At 32.6% G+C, this 19089-nt stretch overlaps 1 protein-coding gene across 1 annotated transcript in view; it reads left to right on the top strand.

Moving 5' to 3' along the window:
• LOC149795695 (cilia- and flagella-associated protein 206-like) overlaps positions 1-19089 on the top strand; it is a 41226-nt gene that overhangs the window by 10390 nt on the left and 11747 nt on the right. Inside the window, exons 2-12 of the mRNA XM_089965575.1 lie at positions 464-618; positions 1546-1629; positions 2254-2344; positions 3129-3317; positions 5648-5806; positions 7394-7486; positions 9656-9768; positions 12044-12163; positions 15350-15454; positions 17254-17340; positions 18036-18140. Of these exons, the coding sequence (XP_089821701.1) occupies positions 511-618; positions 1546-1629; positions 2254-2344; positions 3129-3317; positions 5648-5806; positions 7394-7486; positions 9656-9768; positions 12044-12163; positions 15350-15454; positions 17254-17340; positions 18036-18140 (1254 nt within the window). The 5' untranslated portion in view covers positions 464-510. The remainder of the gene's footprint in view (positions 1-463; positions 619-1545; positions 1630-2253; positions 2345-3128; positions 3318-5647; positions 5807-7393; positions 7487-9655; positions 9769-12043; positions 12164-15349; positions 15455-17253; positions 17341-18035; positions 18141-19089) is intronic.

Consider the following 19089-nt stretch of genomic DNA (forward strand, 5'->3'; position numbering starts at 1 on the left):
CACACAGACAGAGGTGAGATGGCAGTGATCTGTAATGGAGAGTGCTTTAGACCACTCGGCCACTCAGGGCCCCCCATGATTTTTGTAGCAGTTACTGCCTTTTTTATCAGCTGAATGCATTGTATGACAGAATTTTGTGAATGCAACCGCTCTTGCAATTTTTAGTGGACTGGTTTATAATATTCATATTATAGTCGTTGTCAGAAGATATGTGTGTTGACCAGTCAGTATACTCACACTATCTTCATAAGAATTTTATCCTTTTCTTGATTATAGGCCCATCATGAAGTAAGGATGGGATGCAGGAGAGGCAGTCGTATATTTATGTGACCATATTGCTGATAATTCCTCTAGCTGACATGGGTAGGGGGACAATTTTACCAATTAAAATTAAATGTGATTGATTTCATGCTTTCTTCATGGTATGTAAGAAGAGATTTTGATGTAAAAGGTTTTTTTTCAGATTTTTTTCTGTGATAAGTGAAGAAGTGTGATCCTGATGAGTTCAAGATGTCCCGTGCACAAGCTGAAAGTGTTATCAAAAACATCATCCGTGAGATTGCCCAAGAATGTGCCAGCAAAGGGCAAGCTGTCTCTGAAACACTAGTGGCATTCATGGTAATTGGGCTAATACAGTTAAAAATGTCTTGAAAGACCACCTGTCTTGAGATACCAGATTCTCAATGCACAGATTTATTGATTATATACTTATAACCTGTCATGAGAGAACCATGTGTTGAAAGACCATGCTTTATTGGCAGAAGGGGGGGTCTTTCAAAACAAGTTTAGCTGTATTGACATTTATTTTATATTTTTTCTTAGATGGAACTGCAAATAAAACTTGTAAATAGTACAAAATTGTGATACATTTCACAAGGGAACTATGTCAAGTAAATACAAAAGTATCTGTGATAAAATACAGATGATCATGAAATTCCTTTTTACAAGCAATGGATTCACCAAAATGTAATGACGTAGAAATGTTATGATTTATAATACTGTACCAGGATAGTTCATGATACTTCCTATGGGTCAGAATGACATAGAAACAACTTGGCATGACATATGTTAATGCTTTTAGTATTATGGTAGCAAGTTGTTGGTACATACCTTTTGCTTTTTTTGCAAGGTGCCAAAACTTCAAAATTCTATATAAAATTTTCATTCATTTATAGATTCTTTTTTGTCTCTAGTCTACATGTCTGTATCTCTTGAAATTCCTAAAAGTTGATATATTTCAGATTTTTTTCTTGTAGCTGGAATTTGGCAGATATATTATTTATCACTTTTGAACAATGATGTATCATTTCCATTTTGAAAACCAATGGTTGAAAATGTGGAATCAGTTGTGGAAATTAATCCTTGTTTTTTTTAGAAGGTTAATATTATACTCATATTTTTGTAAAAAAGGAAAATTCTTTATGTTCTGTTTATGTTTTTTTAATTAAATGATATTGTTTGGTCTTTAAATTCTTTTAATTTGATACTCAATTGATGATAACAAAATAGATAACATGAATAATGATAATATATATATATTATCAGGTAAAGGCTGTTGTATTAGATCCTTCTAATGAATTTAATGTGGACAGAACGTTAACCAAGGATGATGTACAGAAGTTAATTAAGGTATGATACCATGTTGCACATTTCACTGAACACTAAGAGTCAAGTGTCATTGGACATAAAGTCATAAAATGGCATTTATATAATCATGTTCAACATTCAGATATTTTAAACACAGTAAGATTTTGCACCTGGGTTAAAGTATGTTGCTGAAAAAAATGTAAAAACATGTCTTTCCTGTAACTTTTTTATCTTTGTTATTGATTATATTATGTAACGTTTTGGATATATACAAGGGTTTATCATATCTCAAAATTATTATTTATTATAAAGATATGTATCATCCCATATCAAATGTGTATGAATTAATATATTATCTTCAATAAGATGCATATAATTAAATGATAATGACATGAGATAAAGAAAATTATGTCTAAGCCTAGTTTCTTACTGGATTTCAAGGAATACGTTGGATACTGTATATAATTTTTCATGGGAATGTTTATTCATAATGATGTGAAGAATAGTAATAATTATAATAGAATGATCATTCTCATTATTTATTTATTTACTTATTTATTTATTTATTTTAATTTTTACCATTATCTGCATAAGTCATCATCATCAACTTTGCTCCTGCTGTTATTTTTATTATTGTTGTTATTGTTATTATTATTATTTCATTAGCTTTGTGTGGACCGTTTGATGGATACCAGGTCCCCATCACTGGACACAGTGAAGATGCAAGTCTACTTTGATATGAACTATACAACAAGAGGTAAATTTCTTGTATCTAATTATACACATGAAGCCAAAAGAAATAAAGAAACAGAAAAATATAGATTGACCAATATGAAAACAGTATTTTTTGCAAGAAAAGTTCTTAGTTAAAAGTTAAATATGCTTGTATATTGTTGCTTTTTAATGCCAAAAATTAAATTGATCAGTGCATCATAGAGTATGTGTCACAACAGCTTCTGCAACAACAGCTATTAGATCATGTTTTTGTCAAGAGATACTAAATAGTTAAAGCTACTTACAAATTTGTGATGGCTTGTTGCAACTTAGTAGCTGTCATAATGTTTGGATTTTTTGCTCAGTATTTCAGATATTCTTTCATTGGATTCTTGGATGATAATATTTTGTCACATTTTATTATTTTGACAGTTTTGAAGTACACTAATTTTGTAGATCACAATTCGTGCTAGTGTATGTACTTGCTTGCATGTCAGGTTCAGCTGCAAACAACATAGACCTTGATCTGCCATTACATTATCCACCAGAAGATGAGGGTCAGATTTGTTTGTTCTGCTGATTACTCCTAGCAAACTGCATAGATCTAAATCTGCTGGCATGTTATGCACCAGCAGATATGGATGTGTGCAGTTTACAGCGGGATTTGACTTAAAAGTAGGTAACTACAGTATCTAATGTTATTTCAATAATCAACCCAGTACATTACAACAGAATATATATTGTGTTTTTGGTACTGATTTTATATCATTTATTGGGAGGGGGGAGCAGATTTTCAGTTTGAATTGGCGCTTTTGTAATCATTGCAGCTGATTTTCTGGAGGAACATAGGAGGGTCTTGGAATCTCGTCTTCAGCCTGTAATCCGTGAGATCACAGACAGCAGAGCACGTACAAGAGAAGAGCTAGAAAGTCTGTACAGAAAAATTGTATCAGCAGTCCTACTGCGGTCTGGACTAGGCAGTCCAACTGACATTGCAGTTGTTAGAGAAGCAACAGGTGGGTCATGATTATAGACCGGTAAACAGTGTCTTGGATTAAACTAAATAAGACCAGAATTTTCACAGCATTTATTCTTCATGGCTTTGACAGATGCTGGTAAAATCCAGGTATATTAAACCTGTGACTTCTAGTCACAACACTGTACACAAAAAATTAACTTAGGCTGTAACTTTGAAATTGCACACTTGGAGCCTTTGACATTTATGAAACTAAACTGTACAGTAAACATCAACAAGCTATCAATTAAATAGGTGACCATTTATTTGTATCACACAGAGTAAAAATTTATCATGCTATGGGTTCAAAGGGAAGTAAAATCATTTCATACATTTTTGTGCTTCTGACAGAAAAGTTTGGTGACTTTCAACAAGACTTCTTGGAGTAATGTATATTATTCCTGATGGTAACCTCATTTCTACCAATGCCAAGGATTAAAGTAGTGACACTAGAATACATTGTACCTACATCATTCTTAATAGTAAAGAAATGATTTCACCAATCTTTTATATCATACAGTCACACATGTAACTAAAACATCAAACCAGTAAATTCATCTGTAGATTGGCTCTAAACCATCCAATAGATTTTATTTTTTGCATTTCAAGGGAATTAAAAACAAAGCAAGTGCAGTTTTGACATAATACATATTCTTTTCATACTCTGATAAAACAGCAAGTTTTAAGCATGAATCAGATTCTGATGAAAAACAAAAATGTTACAATAATTATTAACTAATTTGAGTCTGAGTGTGCTCTCAGTTAAATGAAAAAGAAATAATTGTTCTTGCTGTGGGTTTAAAACTATTTTTCAAACACATACTAGACCAGTCAGTTTATCTGGTGGAGAAAGAACCCAGCAAAACCTGTAAAGAACTGCCAACCCACAGAACAATACTGGCAAGCTTTCTCACATGCTGATGTTGTTGACCAACCTGGAATTGAGCTGGCAGTGATTGGTAAAAGTGCACACCTTAGACTACTGTGCCTCCAAAAGAGTTGTATATCTCTTAGTTCAATGCTAAGATTGTATATAAAATCCACAAGAAATTTTGCTTTTTTTTTGTAAGGTTACTGACTGGTGGTCACTGATGACATTCATAATGATTCTTAAATTTCACAAATAGCAGGCTGTCAAAAGTTTTCTGGTCCAGATTTAACCTTGAATCACTTTGTATTTTGCAAAGAATGGAGAATGTCCTTCTGTATCATCATTAGAATGTATTGGGATAATGTCTGAGTGACAGTGTTTGTTGTCTTTGTACCATGGCATGAGCATTTCTGCTCAGTTTTAGGTTAGAATCATAATTTTATGCAGTTGAGTATGAGCTGCCATGAAGAATGTCAAACTGTTCTCTGCCATATAAATTTCAAACAAACAGTACCACTTTTTATTCACATTTGATCAAGTCTCCAATAAGGTCTTCAGATTGGGTGTATTTGTAACACAAGAATCATTTCTTCTGAGCATTGGTGTATGCAGATGCCTGGTGATATCATTTTGACATGAACCTAAAGTTTAAGAGCTGTGCTTAAATTATCTCTTTGAACTTTTTGAACAATGCATGAAGTTAACAATTAAAAAAGACAAACAAATCTATACTTGAGTGTTTATGCTGAAATAATTTTTGGGTCAGTCTCTCCTTTTTATCTCACCTGCAGCAAAGGTTGGCCAATTTTTAATAAAAGATTCAAAAGCTATCATGTACCACCTTTGAACCTTTGATTATTTAAAAGCCTATAATTAGTTGTTTACATATGTTAGCCTTCTTAATCCATTTACTCAGGCACAGATTACTGCATCAGTTGCTATATGCTGGAATAGATAATTTCCCAAGTAGGCTAGTTCAGGCTGGCTTCTTTAATGTGTGGATAGAACATGCAAATACATGTGTGCCATATTTTTTATTTCTTTTTTCCACATTGTTTTAATTTTCACAAGCAGCATATTTGAACTATAAATGTCATGTGCACTAGATGGCCTTTAAAATGGTATTTGTGTTCTACGACTGGTAAAATCACATGTATTCAAGGTCCTGATATGAGTTCTTTTCAACCCATCTGATATTTTGTTATATTTCACAAGTAAAATATTACTTCATAAATGCATAATCTTGAAGATGACATTATTAGCTTGCACAAACTACTGTTTGTTCTGAGTTAATATTTCCTCTGACATGCTTTTTTATTTTCATTTTCTTCAGGATGTAAAGGTATTAACTATGTTTGAACGCAAACTGTGCAGAGTATTATTTAATTCCTGCAAGAAATTTACTCTGATATGTAATTTCACTCCACAGCCATTAAAGTACATGATTAATTTGCTTTCAGCTGCCCTTCAAAGTGTGTTTCCACAGACAGAGCTAGGAACCTTCATGTCCCTATCAAAGAGGGACAAGGAGAGACAACTCTTGGAACTCACTATGATTGTGACAGGAATCCGTCTCTTCAATAAGGAGTGTGGCAAAGGGGGAGAAGGAATAGATGACTGTGAGTCCATCTCACCTAGTAATGGTTATCATTGTCCAAAAATAATTTTTAGTCATGTGTCCCTGTTACTATGGGTGCTCATTATATTTGTTCTGATATATAAATAAGTTCATTAAGCAAAATCTTCTTTAAAATAATACTTTTCTGTCCCAAATTTTTCTTTCTTTGCTTCTGATATAAACTAGTCTTTAAAGTGGAACTCTTCTATCCTAGACACCCCAAACTAGTACCAAATTCAATTTTTACATTAATATGAACCCTATAAAATTAAAAAAATTCTTAAAACATGGCCAGGTAGATGCCAGAACCTAAGTCTGAAGTTGACCAACAGTCCATTAATAATCTACTGCCATGTATAAAGTAGAAAAAGCTTGTCATATTCACTGGGATCAATTATGGCTTTTCTAACAATAAGCTATAGATCAGTGTCCATACATCTGGCTAAAATAGCCGCATTCAGAATTATTGTTTTTACTATAATGTCAGTGGTTGTGCAAATTAAAAGAAAATTATTTGTATTTATTGATCATTTATATCCAGTACTGTACATCAAAATGATTCTCAATCAGTTGACTTTTATACATAAAACAATGCTCACACACTCATCTTTGACATTATAGAAGTTAAAGAGCAGCATTCACAATTTTGCAACAATGCTGTCTCATTCAATATTTTATCAAATACGTAAATTTAAATGAAAGTACAATTGCATGTTTTTCCAACACAATTTGGGTAAGCATTTACACTATAAGTATTAATGGAAACAAGATTAATATATTAAAAATACATAATGTAGTCAATATTCATTATGCATATTGTGTTATAACCAAGGGGACATAACTGATTGTATCTCATTTTTTTTAATCAATTTTAAAACTCACATTAATGTGAAAAGCCATTGGAATCAAAATATTTACTTGTTCCACTGGTATTCAGTCTTAAGAGCTTTCACTGTACACGTACATATGCCATAAAATTGAATTTTATTATTTCATGTAGTTCCATGATTTGTTTGTTTGATGAACATGATTTTGAGATTCTATGACATAACTGCTAAAGACTACCTTTTTTCACTCATTGATATGGTATGTGATGTTAAGCTTTTCACAGTATGGCATAATTTATACTGAACACTAATATTATACACTTATAAATAACATTAGATAATTAACTGTTACTAGTGAAAGTTTGTTTGTAAAAGTGTAGATCTACTTAGTAAATGCCAATACTTATATTTTAGAAAATATTATGTACATATCTCTTTAAAAGTATCACTGAATGGATAAAAATATGTTGTGGATACATGCTTTGACAAATAGAATGATAGTCACAAATTGTAGCCTATACAGTTGTGCCAAGATCATTTTGATTTTATTCCCCTCTTCTCCACCCCACCTCCAAGAAAGTAAAATAAAGATTTAGCAATGATTGGTATGGACATTTTTTTTATAATGGCATTCATGGTTATATGCAAGACACAATTTAAAAAAAAAAATCATATTGAATGTAAAAGTGGCCTATTAATAAAACAATATTCATTATTTTCTTCTATATATATTGTAACTACATCATGCATATATTTTCCAGTACCTGCCATTTTGAATGAAGCTGTTCCTGCCACAACACAGAACGTGGATGCAGAGATCCAGGGCTCTCTACGATATGCTCATAAATACACAGGTTGATGTCTTACAATTAACATAATATTATTATATGACTGTCATGTCCATCAATCAAGCTGGCCTTCTGGAAGTCTGTGTTTGGTGTCTGTTCAGTAACTTTTGTTTCTAGGCTAAAACTGTTGACTGTGTCCCTTTGCCAGATTTTTGTGAATGGTTTACACTTTGGGTGAGGTCATAATGACTCAATGAAAAAGATTAGTTTCTGCACAAGAATTTTACTTTGGTTGACCATGTACCATCACTAAACAATTTTACATGTAGATGGGTTTGCACTTGAAATATGGAAGAAGTGGAGGTTGGGGTGTGGGTAAAGGTCATGGTCACTTTGACTCAAATAATGGTCAGGGTCATTGTAACTAAAACCTTGTTTTTGCACAACAACTTTAATTCTGAACAATATACTTTTTCCAAACTTATTTGAATGACGTATGTTGTTTGTGGGGAAGAAACATATTATTTTGGGGGTTAGAAGGTCAGGGTCACAGTTCCTTAAAAAGAACTTTATTTCAAGACAACATACCTTCACCAAACTTTGTTGATGGCTTGCACCTAGGATAGGGTCCAAAGTATAATGTCAAGGTAGCACTGAGTCAATTAAGAAAACAAGTTTGGTTTCCAAGTGCTAAGTTCAGTTTTAGACAAAATAACTTCACTAAATGTTGTGAATATATTGTACCTAGAGCAGTATAGAATCCTTCTGAATTGGTGTTCAAAAGACCTCAAGTTATGGTCACTATAAAACAAACAGGGAAGAAAATGTCTGTAAATTGCTTTTCCATACATAATAAGACAGAACTTTAAAGATGGCTTGCTGATATGGAAGCAAATACATTTTAAATGTTGGATGAAACATCTTAGAGGTTGAGACTATAATAATCTCTTTGACAGTAAGTCAACCATGCCCAGCTATTGATGACACACAGAACTGTTAAACACAGTACAGATATATGATATACTCTTACAGAATTCTTGTACTGTGCTTGCATAAAAATGATTATCCATTTAATGGTGGTGCATTCTTGGGAGAATTCCTCTGGCAAAATCTTTATCCCTGCCTTCAAGCAAAAAAACGGGATGTCATATTCAAATTTGTATTGTTTCATGCATTGATCTAATTTGCTTTCATTCATGCTGTAGCTTTAAATCCATTAAAGAAAAATATATAATGCTTATATATCATTATTAGACAGTGTTCCAAATACAACATTAGGGTTCTGTCTTTAATATTAATAAGGTCACTAGTCAATATTATACAATGGCATTATTCATTCCTTTCTACTTCTTGACATTAGAGTTGTTTGAGATAAAGGGATCAAAGTTAGTATATTTATATGTATCACCATTATGAAGCATGTAATATATCACATTGGGGATGTCATTTCTTCTAGGTCATGGTCAAGGTTAATATTATAAGTTTGCTATTCTATAACTTTAGAGCTGTTTGAGATCAATGGATGAAACTTGATCAACTTTGTATATTGTCATTAGAATGTGTTACATAGCAATTTGGGATCCTATCCTTAAGGGCTAAGGCACAGAGCAATATTCTTCAGTTTAGTCATTGCTGTTTAAGGTATAAGGATGGTCCACTTACATTTCCTAATTAGACAACTTGTCATATACCACAAGTTGCCGCACCATGTTGGGGTGGAGGCGATCATTTTTAATTTTTGTAGTGTTGCCCATGGCTGTCATGTCACTTCCTTTGCCAATTTTATATCTGTTCAGTAACTTTTAAAAATATTGTGGAATTAAACCAAATTTTGTATGAGATTTTAGGTTATGAAAACCTTGGTCCAATCTGATTTTCACCATTTTGTAACAAAATTTAGCAGAATTTTGACCTCTGTTTGACTTAGAACTTTTCCCTTTGATTGCACCAGAATTTAGTTTCTATTCAAAATCTTTAAAACACTGCATGGACAGAAACTACTTTATATTGAGGGCTTACTCTGAAAAGACTTAGATCAAGTTTTATTTTCACTATTTTAGACACACACAAAAATTGGCAGAGTTATAGCCCCTATTCTGTATTTAAAAATGTACTTTTCAGATGTGTCATATTGGGGGCGGTCTGTGTCATATTAACACGTTTCTAAATACTTACTTCTCTGCAGCACATATGGTGATACATTAATTATGCATATTCACCTTCACTTAATTTCAGCATTGCTTGAGAAATATCTGAACAGCAAGTCTACCGAAGGACCCTCACATCAGTTGCTTAAAGAAGCCATGATCAACACCAGACAGCATGAAGCCTTCCTAAGGGTCATTTTGGTAATAAGTTGCAGCTAATAAACAACAGAGTGTTTTTTAATTATATTTTATTAATTCAATGTACATTATTAAAATCATAGAAGATGAGCCCAGAAGCTTTTCATATAGCCTTTCATACTGGTATATAAGTGATATTTCCACACCATACAAAAAGCATTATTACATTTTTTTCGGACACCACAATGAAAAGACTAAATATTTTGGTTTTGCTCCCAAGTTTTACATATTTGCAAATGGTTATAATTTTAAGAAAATGTGTCCCACCTGATTTTCCCCACCAGTAATCCTTATGAAAAGAAAAATATATATTTCCTAGGGTAGGTTTAAAGAACCTAGCTTTCTTTATTTTGACATAAACAATGTGGTTGGTTACATTTAAGAACACATCAATAGGTCTTACTTCTTATGTGCATCTTATTGATGAATGCTACCTCTAAGTGCCTATTTAAACTGCCTGAACTTCAGATATAAGTTATAAATAAAATGAGCCAATACTATTGTTGCAGTTTTTCTAATGTTTTAAAATGTCATATGTTCATATTCAGAAAATAGTAATGCCTACACTCTGAAAATCTGTTTTTGTATTTCATTTACAGGCAAAGTTAATGTACTTGGTGCTTTTTCAAGAACATTTTCCAAGTACACACAAGCAGACATTTCATCAACTGTCTGCTTTGGACAGCACAGTTTTCCTAACAGTGATTAAAATTAAATGTCAGTCTGTGTTGGTCTAAGAAATGTAAATGTGTGTCAAACATTTTCTACATTGTAAGAGTCATAAGCAAAGAACTTTGTCTGGCCTACATTCATTGTTGCTCAGTTACCCAAAAGCAGAACTAAAAGGACCATACAGATTTTAATTTTTGTATTATTAAATTTTGATTGCATAACTAAACCATTTAAATTGCAAGTATTTAAACAAACCTGCTGGGTAATTTTCATGTATTTCTTCCACAAAACAGTAGTATCTGTTACTAAAGTCAGACATAAGCCTTTCCCACGCATCAGCATTATGTGAACTATTTTAAAAAGCATAGCAGTGAATGCTATGCTAAAATAATTTTGCCACAATTCTTTTTGAAAGGTCACTGATAAATTCTACAGTGTAACTAGAATAATACAGATCAGGTTGATAGGAGTCATAGGTCAAAGGGTACACTTTTCTTCTGATTCTTTTAGCACCAGTACATGATAGGACATGAATCTGCCTTATCATCCTTTTTTTTAATTTTATTACAAATGAATTAAACAATTTTTCAATATATTTCTTTAATTTAATCCAGCAGTTTTATATATATATATATATATATATATATATATATATATATATATATATATATTGTACTTGTCCAAAATCAAGTTCACTGTATACCTGACTAGGGACATTGGTCTTGTAAACAACATAATACATAGATATTATTTCTCTGTGAGAATATATTAAATATTAGGATGATTATCAGTGAAAATAAACATATTTATCTTAACCCGAGTCTAGGACATTGGAATTCCACCATGGAAGAACCTGATGTACCAAATATTTGCCATGTTCTTTATTATAATTTTAGTAATGGACCTTGTCTTGTTGACAGCTTAGAATGTTCTAAAAAATTAACTTTTGACCCTCATCCTGGTTCTATTTTTTTGTCTTAGCTTTTTATGTAATGCTGTTTACTTGAGAAATTATTCATTCTTACCCTAACATCTTGAAGAAGAATCAGTAGATTTTAATTTGGGTGGAATTACATATTCAGATTATTATTAATTGGAAATACAAAATGCTCATCAGTATTGTTCTTGGACAGAAATGTTAATTTCAAATTAAAGTGAATTCAGTCAGGAACATTTTTGGACAATATTATTATGATACATCAAAATACTGTTAGTACATCATCACACTCCAGGCCATTGGCACATTAACACATTCAAGACTACATGCACGTCAACAAATTCAGTGTTGGAACTTATTCGAAATACCACTGACATTCAGTTGAAACTTTATATATTGGGATTATGATCATACTTTTAGGATTATTTGGGATTTAATTCACAATGCTGTCAGTTCATTTTATGTTTCACTTTGTATTCTAGGGAAATTATGTGTTGAATTTTACAAAACTTATTGGCTTTCACTCTTTTCTGTTGCTTAGTTTATACCATAGATTCGTAACAGTATGTAATTACTTTTCACAAGAAAACTGTGGCTAACTTAAAATAGAAATATTTTAAGTGTCCTCACTGATTTCCTTCAATTTTCACACATATCTTTATATTTCAGAATGATGTAATTAGCTGTGCCCAACAGGTTGAGCTGTTAGAACAACAACTTGCTGCTCGAATGGAACAACTGCAAGGAACTGTTCAGTCTAAAACTGCTGTCCCAACAGCACAAGTTTATGTAAGTATAATACTATGAACAGTATGGCAGTTAGATCATTGATCCATACAGGAAATGGACAGTGTTAAACTCTATCTTTGAATATCATTAACTTAATCCTTTCTTCATTAATCCTTTCTACTTTTACATTTTGGTGCCTCAGTTGCAATATAAGCCATTCTTGAGATGATGTTTTGTCTTTATTTCAGGGTACAGTAGTCCCCCTCTTATAAGGCCACCCCTAATGCAGCAGGGAAGTGGCCTTATAATGCGGGTGGCCTTTCTAGAGGGGGATGACAAATGCGAATAGTAAATACATATGAAGAAAGTCACAAGTACATTTAATTTTAAATATTTAATATTTTCATTAAAAAATCACATGCATGTGAAATAAATGTAATACAAACTGTGTCATCATTTTCAAAAGAATGTTATAAATAACCATTGATATAGTTTTAAAACTGTCTTTATAATTATGTTACAGATCACATCATCTGTCACTTTGTTGGTAACAGTCTAAAAAACAAACCAGTCTCGTCACATTAAAAATATCCTTGCTGTCATATCCCCTGCATTTATCGTTTAGTCTTTTGTTCCAATCTTCGACAACTTCATTATTAACATCAGCTGATTCTCCACTAAGGACAGAACACTTAATATTGTGTAGCACTTGAAATCTGTGCAACCATCCGTTACTTGCGGTAAAGTCGTCATATCCCAATTCAACTCACAAAATTGTTGCTTTTTCTTGTCATTCAAATCAGGATACAAATGTATCCTGGCTCAAACAATCTTCCTTTCTCCGTCCATTTCACCTTCCCACTTCTGCATTATTGTTTCATTATCGTTCACGATATTGTTTATCTGAATCTTCCCGACATTAGTTTTCTGCAAGGATCCTCGACGACACCCCCCCCCCCCGTCAGTTGAATTACTTTCACTCTCTCTTCTAAACTGATAATTTTTCTTTTCCGCGATGACATGTTGATCTTTTTGCAGTAAGTTATTTATGTTGCCAACTACAATACTGATAAAACAATTTTGTATGCATCTAAACAAATTGTCATGTGTTTTTAAAGGAAGTGATCTTGTCACGTGATTCATTAGTCACAGCCTGGTACCCTATTGTTTTTATATGTTTCTTTACACTAAGTGAGAGAAGCTAAAACGGCTTCGATATGTACCATTAACATCATGCAGATTTGACCTTGCGGCCGTTAAGATTCGTAATTTTGACAATTATTGTCAGTAGTAATAGCCACTGATTATCGAAGTGAACAAGCTCAACGTCTTACTAAGGGAAGCCATAAAGGCTATCAAGCCATTTTCCTACTGACTTGGGTATTGTACATCGATACTGCCACTTCTCAGCTGTTACTACTGTTCAATAATTGTAATATTAACAATTATCAGTGACTAAACCGGACATCTTATGATAACACAGCAGTAAGGCTAATTGGATTATATGTACGTAACCTTTTGTATGGATTAAAATTTGAGTCTTTCTCGATTTTTGTGGAATAAATTTGGCTACTCGTCAGGCGTAAATGATATAATATTAACCTTAGTGGTAAATGTACTTTACTCAACACTTCTTTCAGTAACGAAAACCTGACATCAGGGAAACAGAAATCAGATTACTTAACACACGTTATGAATAAAATACTTGTTCTGGATACATATTCAAATAAAATGCGGCTGCTTGTGAGGGGTAAATTTTATATTATTGCACTAATATGCTGGCCACTGGTCGCGTTAGCCAGGTGGCCTTTCGCAAGGGGTACTTTTGAACACAAACTCGTCAGTGCCAACAGATTCTGGCCGTAAGGAGCGGGTGGCCGCTGGTCAGGGAGGCCGTTCAAGAGGGGGACTACTGTAAATAGATAAAAGTAAATAGATTGAGAGTTTATTAAAATAAGAAAGGCATCATTTGGGAGTGAATGATATTTAGATATTCTTGAACAATATTCATTTAAGAGGTAGCTGTTTCAGTCTTAAAGAATACCAGAATGGTAAGATCACATGCCAAATCATTAAAGTATACACAGAAAGATAAGATCATATGCCAGATCATTAAAGAATATTAACATTTGCAAATTTGATGAATCTACAAGAATGCAAACTTCAATGCAGGTTTGTTTACCAGGATATTTGTATTCACAACCATGTTTATCTGCTTTATAAAGTAAAAATAATGACACATTTAATTCAGTTTCTACATTATTTAAGACTGTATGTTAACGTACAAAAACGAACTTGAATCAAATATGATGAACACTGTATGAAAATTGATATCACCCATTTCTTAAACACTTTATCTCAGTAATCATTCATATAAATGTCATTTGTGGTTTGGACCAGTGTCTACAATTTAATTAAAGATATATGTAGTCTTTATTTCATGGGTATGAGTTTTTTTATTGCCATCCAAATCTACCTATGATAATGGGCAGTTTGAGATATTCAAATACAAAAATACATACAATTGTATTGTATAAATATGAATTCATGTTTTGCTTTCAGTGCATTTGGTGATGGCTAAAACAACAAGTAAAAAAATAAAACCTACCTACTGTTAACATTCAGTCAGTTATTGCTCATCTGTGAGTCTCATAGAAAACTAATCAGTTATGCTGTCAGCCACATTTCAGTCATTGTGTAACTACCTCTGTACTGGCTGCTTATAAGATCACTATCAGCAAGGTTTAATGACCTCTGTACTGGTTGCTTATGAGAGCACTAACAACAAAGTGTAATTACCTCTGTAGGCTGGTTATGAAAGCACAAGCAAGTGGTAATTACCTGTGTACTGGTTGCTTATGAGAGCACTATCAGCAAAGTGTAATTACCTCATTTCTGGTTGCTTACGAGAGCACTAGCAAGATGTAATTACCTCTGAACCAATTGTTTATCAGAGCACTAGCAACATGTAATTACCTCTATACTGGTTGCTTATGAGAATACTAGGAAAGCATAATTACCTCTGTACTGGTTGTTTACCAGAACACTAGCAAGGTGTAATTACCTCAGTACTGCTTGCTTATAAGAGCACTAGCAGTATAGTGGTGTTCACTATATGATATAATTTACATATTTATATTTGTATAACTTTATATATTTGCAAGATAATTGAATTTAGATTGTTTGATTATATAATTAGAGTCATTAGAACAAGCAGTTACACTTGCAATATGATATATGTTTCAGCCTCAGTTTATTCACCTATCTCAGCTGTGGAGTGGGTTTCAGGATGAGATGGTTCTTCTTAGTGTACTTAGCAACATTTTAGCCAGTCTAGAACCATTTACAAGGGTAAGTTAGCTCTTTCGTTAGTTTTAATCCATTTGTACAGTTATTTCCAACATGTTCTGATACCATCCTTGTGGTAGATTATAAATGCTATCATCTGTTGGTCTTTGAAGTGAAGGAATGTAGCTAATCACAGAGGAAATAATATAGGGATCCATCATATATTTTCTACTTTAAACATCCACTAAATACCAAAAGGGCTGTTAAAGCCTGAACATGTAGAACAAGGATTTCAACACACACAAGGCATTAAACAAACATGTATACCAGGAAAGAAAACAAAATTGATGCATGATCACTATTCTTACATAAAAATAAAGGAAAACCTTTGGAATTGTAAGATAAAATAAAGAGTTGAACAAGTGCCAATCATGTATGTTTAATTAACTTATTCATTTTTCTGGGGCTGCACATCAGCTGATGTTATTTTTTGAAGTAGGGGATTCATGTGAGAACTGCACAGATCTTGGGAGAAAAATCCCTTTTGCAAGTTGTTTATTTTAATATGTTATTTTAGCGGAATAAAGCATTGGCTGTGTTTGACAAGTAATTGCATATGTTTACAGATATTCTGAATTGTACTTTGAGTACCAACACGTGAAAATAGACAGCGGTTACTGTCAAGCAGATTAGTACTAAACCCTCTGCTTATATATTGCTGTTCATACATACCTACTCACAGCAATATTCCTTGCTGACTAGAGTACACAACACAAGTGCACAATTTACCCAATGCACACAAAATGTAGGTTGTAGAATCATTTTTTGTGCATGTGTTCTGGAATAAGATAACCATATAGACAGATTTAGGTATGAATGACACATGACATTTGATGTTAATACAGAGATACATACACTGACAAACACCACATCCAACAATGTTGCACATTTATTTTGAGAAAAATGAAACAAAAAATAATAAATCATTTAACCTTGTGCATGTTGGAGGTGAGGATCAAACCTAAGACATGCTGCCAGACAGGTCACATAGGCACTACAATAACAAACATTTAGCGAATCTTCTCCGGAAGTATTAATGGAAATGATATTTTCATTGAAAAGATCCCACTTCCATACATTCCATATTTTGTGGAGTTGTTTCGTTAAATGGTTGCAAATTATGAAGCAAATTTCATATATTTTTGTAAGAAAATGTAGACTGATGTTACAAAATTTAGACTAATACTACAAAATGTAAACTAATGTTACAGAATGCAGACTGATGTTAGAAAATGTGGGCATGTTACAAAATGTAGACTAATGTTGCAAAATGTAGACTAATGTTGCAAAATATAGACTGATGCTACAAAGAATAAAAACTTATTTTTAAAAAGATTCTTTATTCAGAATAAACTGCTTATTTTTAGGTTAAGTGGGTTTTTAGTACTGATTTTTACAAATATAATTTAGCATAAACAATCACTAAATAATTATCTGAGTATATTTTTTCCCCCTTGTACAACGTTTTAATACCATATTGAACAGAGAGAAATTCCATGGTACTAATAATGAAGCAATTGTACCATAAACACTCACTTATAAGTCAGGTCCAACGGCAAATAACAGACTCTGATTTGACATTACATAATGCACTGGCAGATCAGGGTCTGTGCTGTTTGTTCCACTGATTACTCATAACAAAATGCATAGACCCTGATCTGTAATTACATTATGCTATAGCAAATCTGCTGTTGGATCCAAGTTATATGGTCCATTGACACAAAGGAGAAGACATACTTGCATGCAGTTTTCCTATGACATTACTTGTTATTGTTCATTACTTTTTTCTTTTAAAATCCTAGGGACATAGAGAGCTCTTTAATGATGACGTTCTTGTTCCATTTCTGGAAGGTGTGGAGATTAAAACAGATGAACAAAGAATACAAGAGGTACAACATTATAACATTTGTCAGATATTTATACAATTATTTGTATTACCTATCAGTAGCTGAATAAATCAGCAGTGATTGAGGCTTTCCTCAAAGTTATCCCATGGAAACAATTATTGTATGATAGTTACATATTATTGAGTCTTTGCAGTATTTTCTAATCGACCAAAGAAATATATTTCAGTATTTATTTTCTGTTACCAAAAGAATATTGTACTGAATCAAAAATGAATAACGATCAAGAGACTACCTGGTTCTGTGCTAAACTGGTGCAGATGCAGATTGTCTTCACTTAAATTTTAAGTATCATGAGTTTTGTTCTTTCTGATCAACAGGAGCCAGAATGATGTTTTCAGCTCTGGCAAAACCTTTTAATTAATAATTTTTACTTAATGTTTTAATTAACTAATACATGAATCTTCTTGTCAGTGACCACATTGTATATTGTAAATTAATTTCATTAAGATGGGAATAACTGTTAATAAATAATGTCTAGATGATATTTTGACATTCTCCCTCTCCCCCTTCCCGTTCACAATGAAGGTTTTTTATTATCATTTTCAATGTGCCAAAAATATTGATATAATGTTCCATGGTTACACACATATAGGTAATTAATCCATGTCATTTTTACCCACCCTTCTTTGTTGTTATTTGGCATATTGTTTAAAGGTGTTGTAATGTGTCTACTTCAGACAAGTGGTGTTGAGAACAGAATACATCCAAGAGAATTTAGAGATTTAGATTGGCTGTTCCCAGAGACAACAAAAAATTTTCATAAACTTCCACTTCAGTATAAGGTAAGGTCTATTATTTGTGCAAGGTAAGGTCTAATATTTGTATAAGGTAAGGTCTATTATTTGTAGAAGGTACAGTCTATTATTTGTATAAGGCAAGGTCTATTATTTGTATAAGGTATGGTCTGTATTATTTGTATAAGGTAAGGTCTATTATTTGTATAAGGTATGGTCTGTATTATTTGTATAAGGTACGGTCTATTATTTGTATAAGGTATGGTCTGTATTATTTGTATAAGGTAAGGTCTATTATTTGTATAATACCTTTCTACAGGACATGTGATTGTGCAGATCCCTACGAAAGTGACTCGTACAAATAAGTGAATGGATGAAAAACATGCTCATGATGTGAGACGAAAGAAATCTTTAAGTTTCATTACTGTTCAGCGATTCACGCTGATAATGTAAGTGCTTGATTTCTGGATCGCATGACAAAGTCAGTCGCATACTCTGTGAGCTTTTGCATTTAAGCAGATGAGATGCTTTCAGTGATCATCTACATTAAAGTAGTTATTAAAAGACTTCTTTCACTGCACCTGTCAGCAAGATTGTAAAATAGTGGAAATCTTGTTTGTTTTTTTATTTGATGGTAATGTCTCTGGTTTTGCATGCAGCTTTAATTTACATGATACAATGCTGTTATTATAACACATGGTTAGATTTGATAATGCTGATAAAAAGTTGTAAGTTTAATATTTATTGATTAAAAGGTATTTATAACACTTGGGTTTAATGAAACATATTCATAGGCCATGCTTATAAAACTGTCCCCTTTAAAAATATAAAATGTTCACCATGAAAATACCAGAACAGGAGTTCCTCCAATGTATGAAACTCATAGAGAGAATGACATCCCAGCAATGCCTGCCTGCTGATACTGCCAACTTTTTTGTCATTTGATCCAGTGCCATACATCAGATGTGTCTCTGATACAAATTCCAAAAATCACACT

Source organism: Sinohyriopsis cumingii, chromosome 7 (genome assembly GCF_028554795.1).
Source record: "Sinohyriopsis cumingii isolate HCF-2022 chromosome 7, ASM2855479v2, whole genome shotgun sequence".
Lineage (NCBI taxonomy): Eukaryota > Metazoa > Mollusca > Bivalvia > Unionida > Unionidae > Sinohyriopsis > Sinohyriopsis cumingii.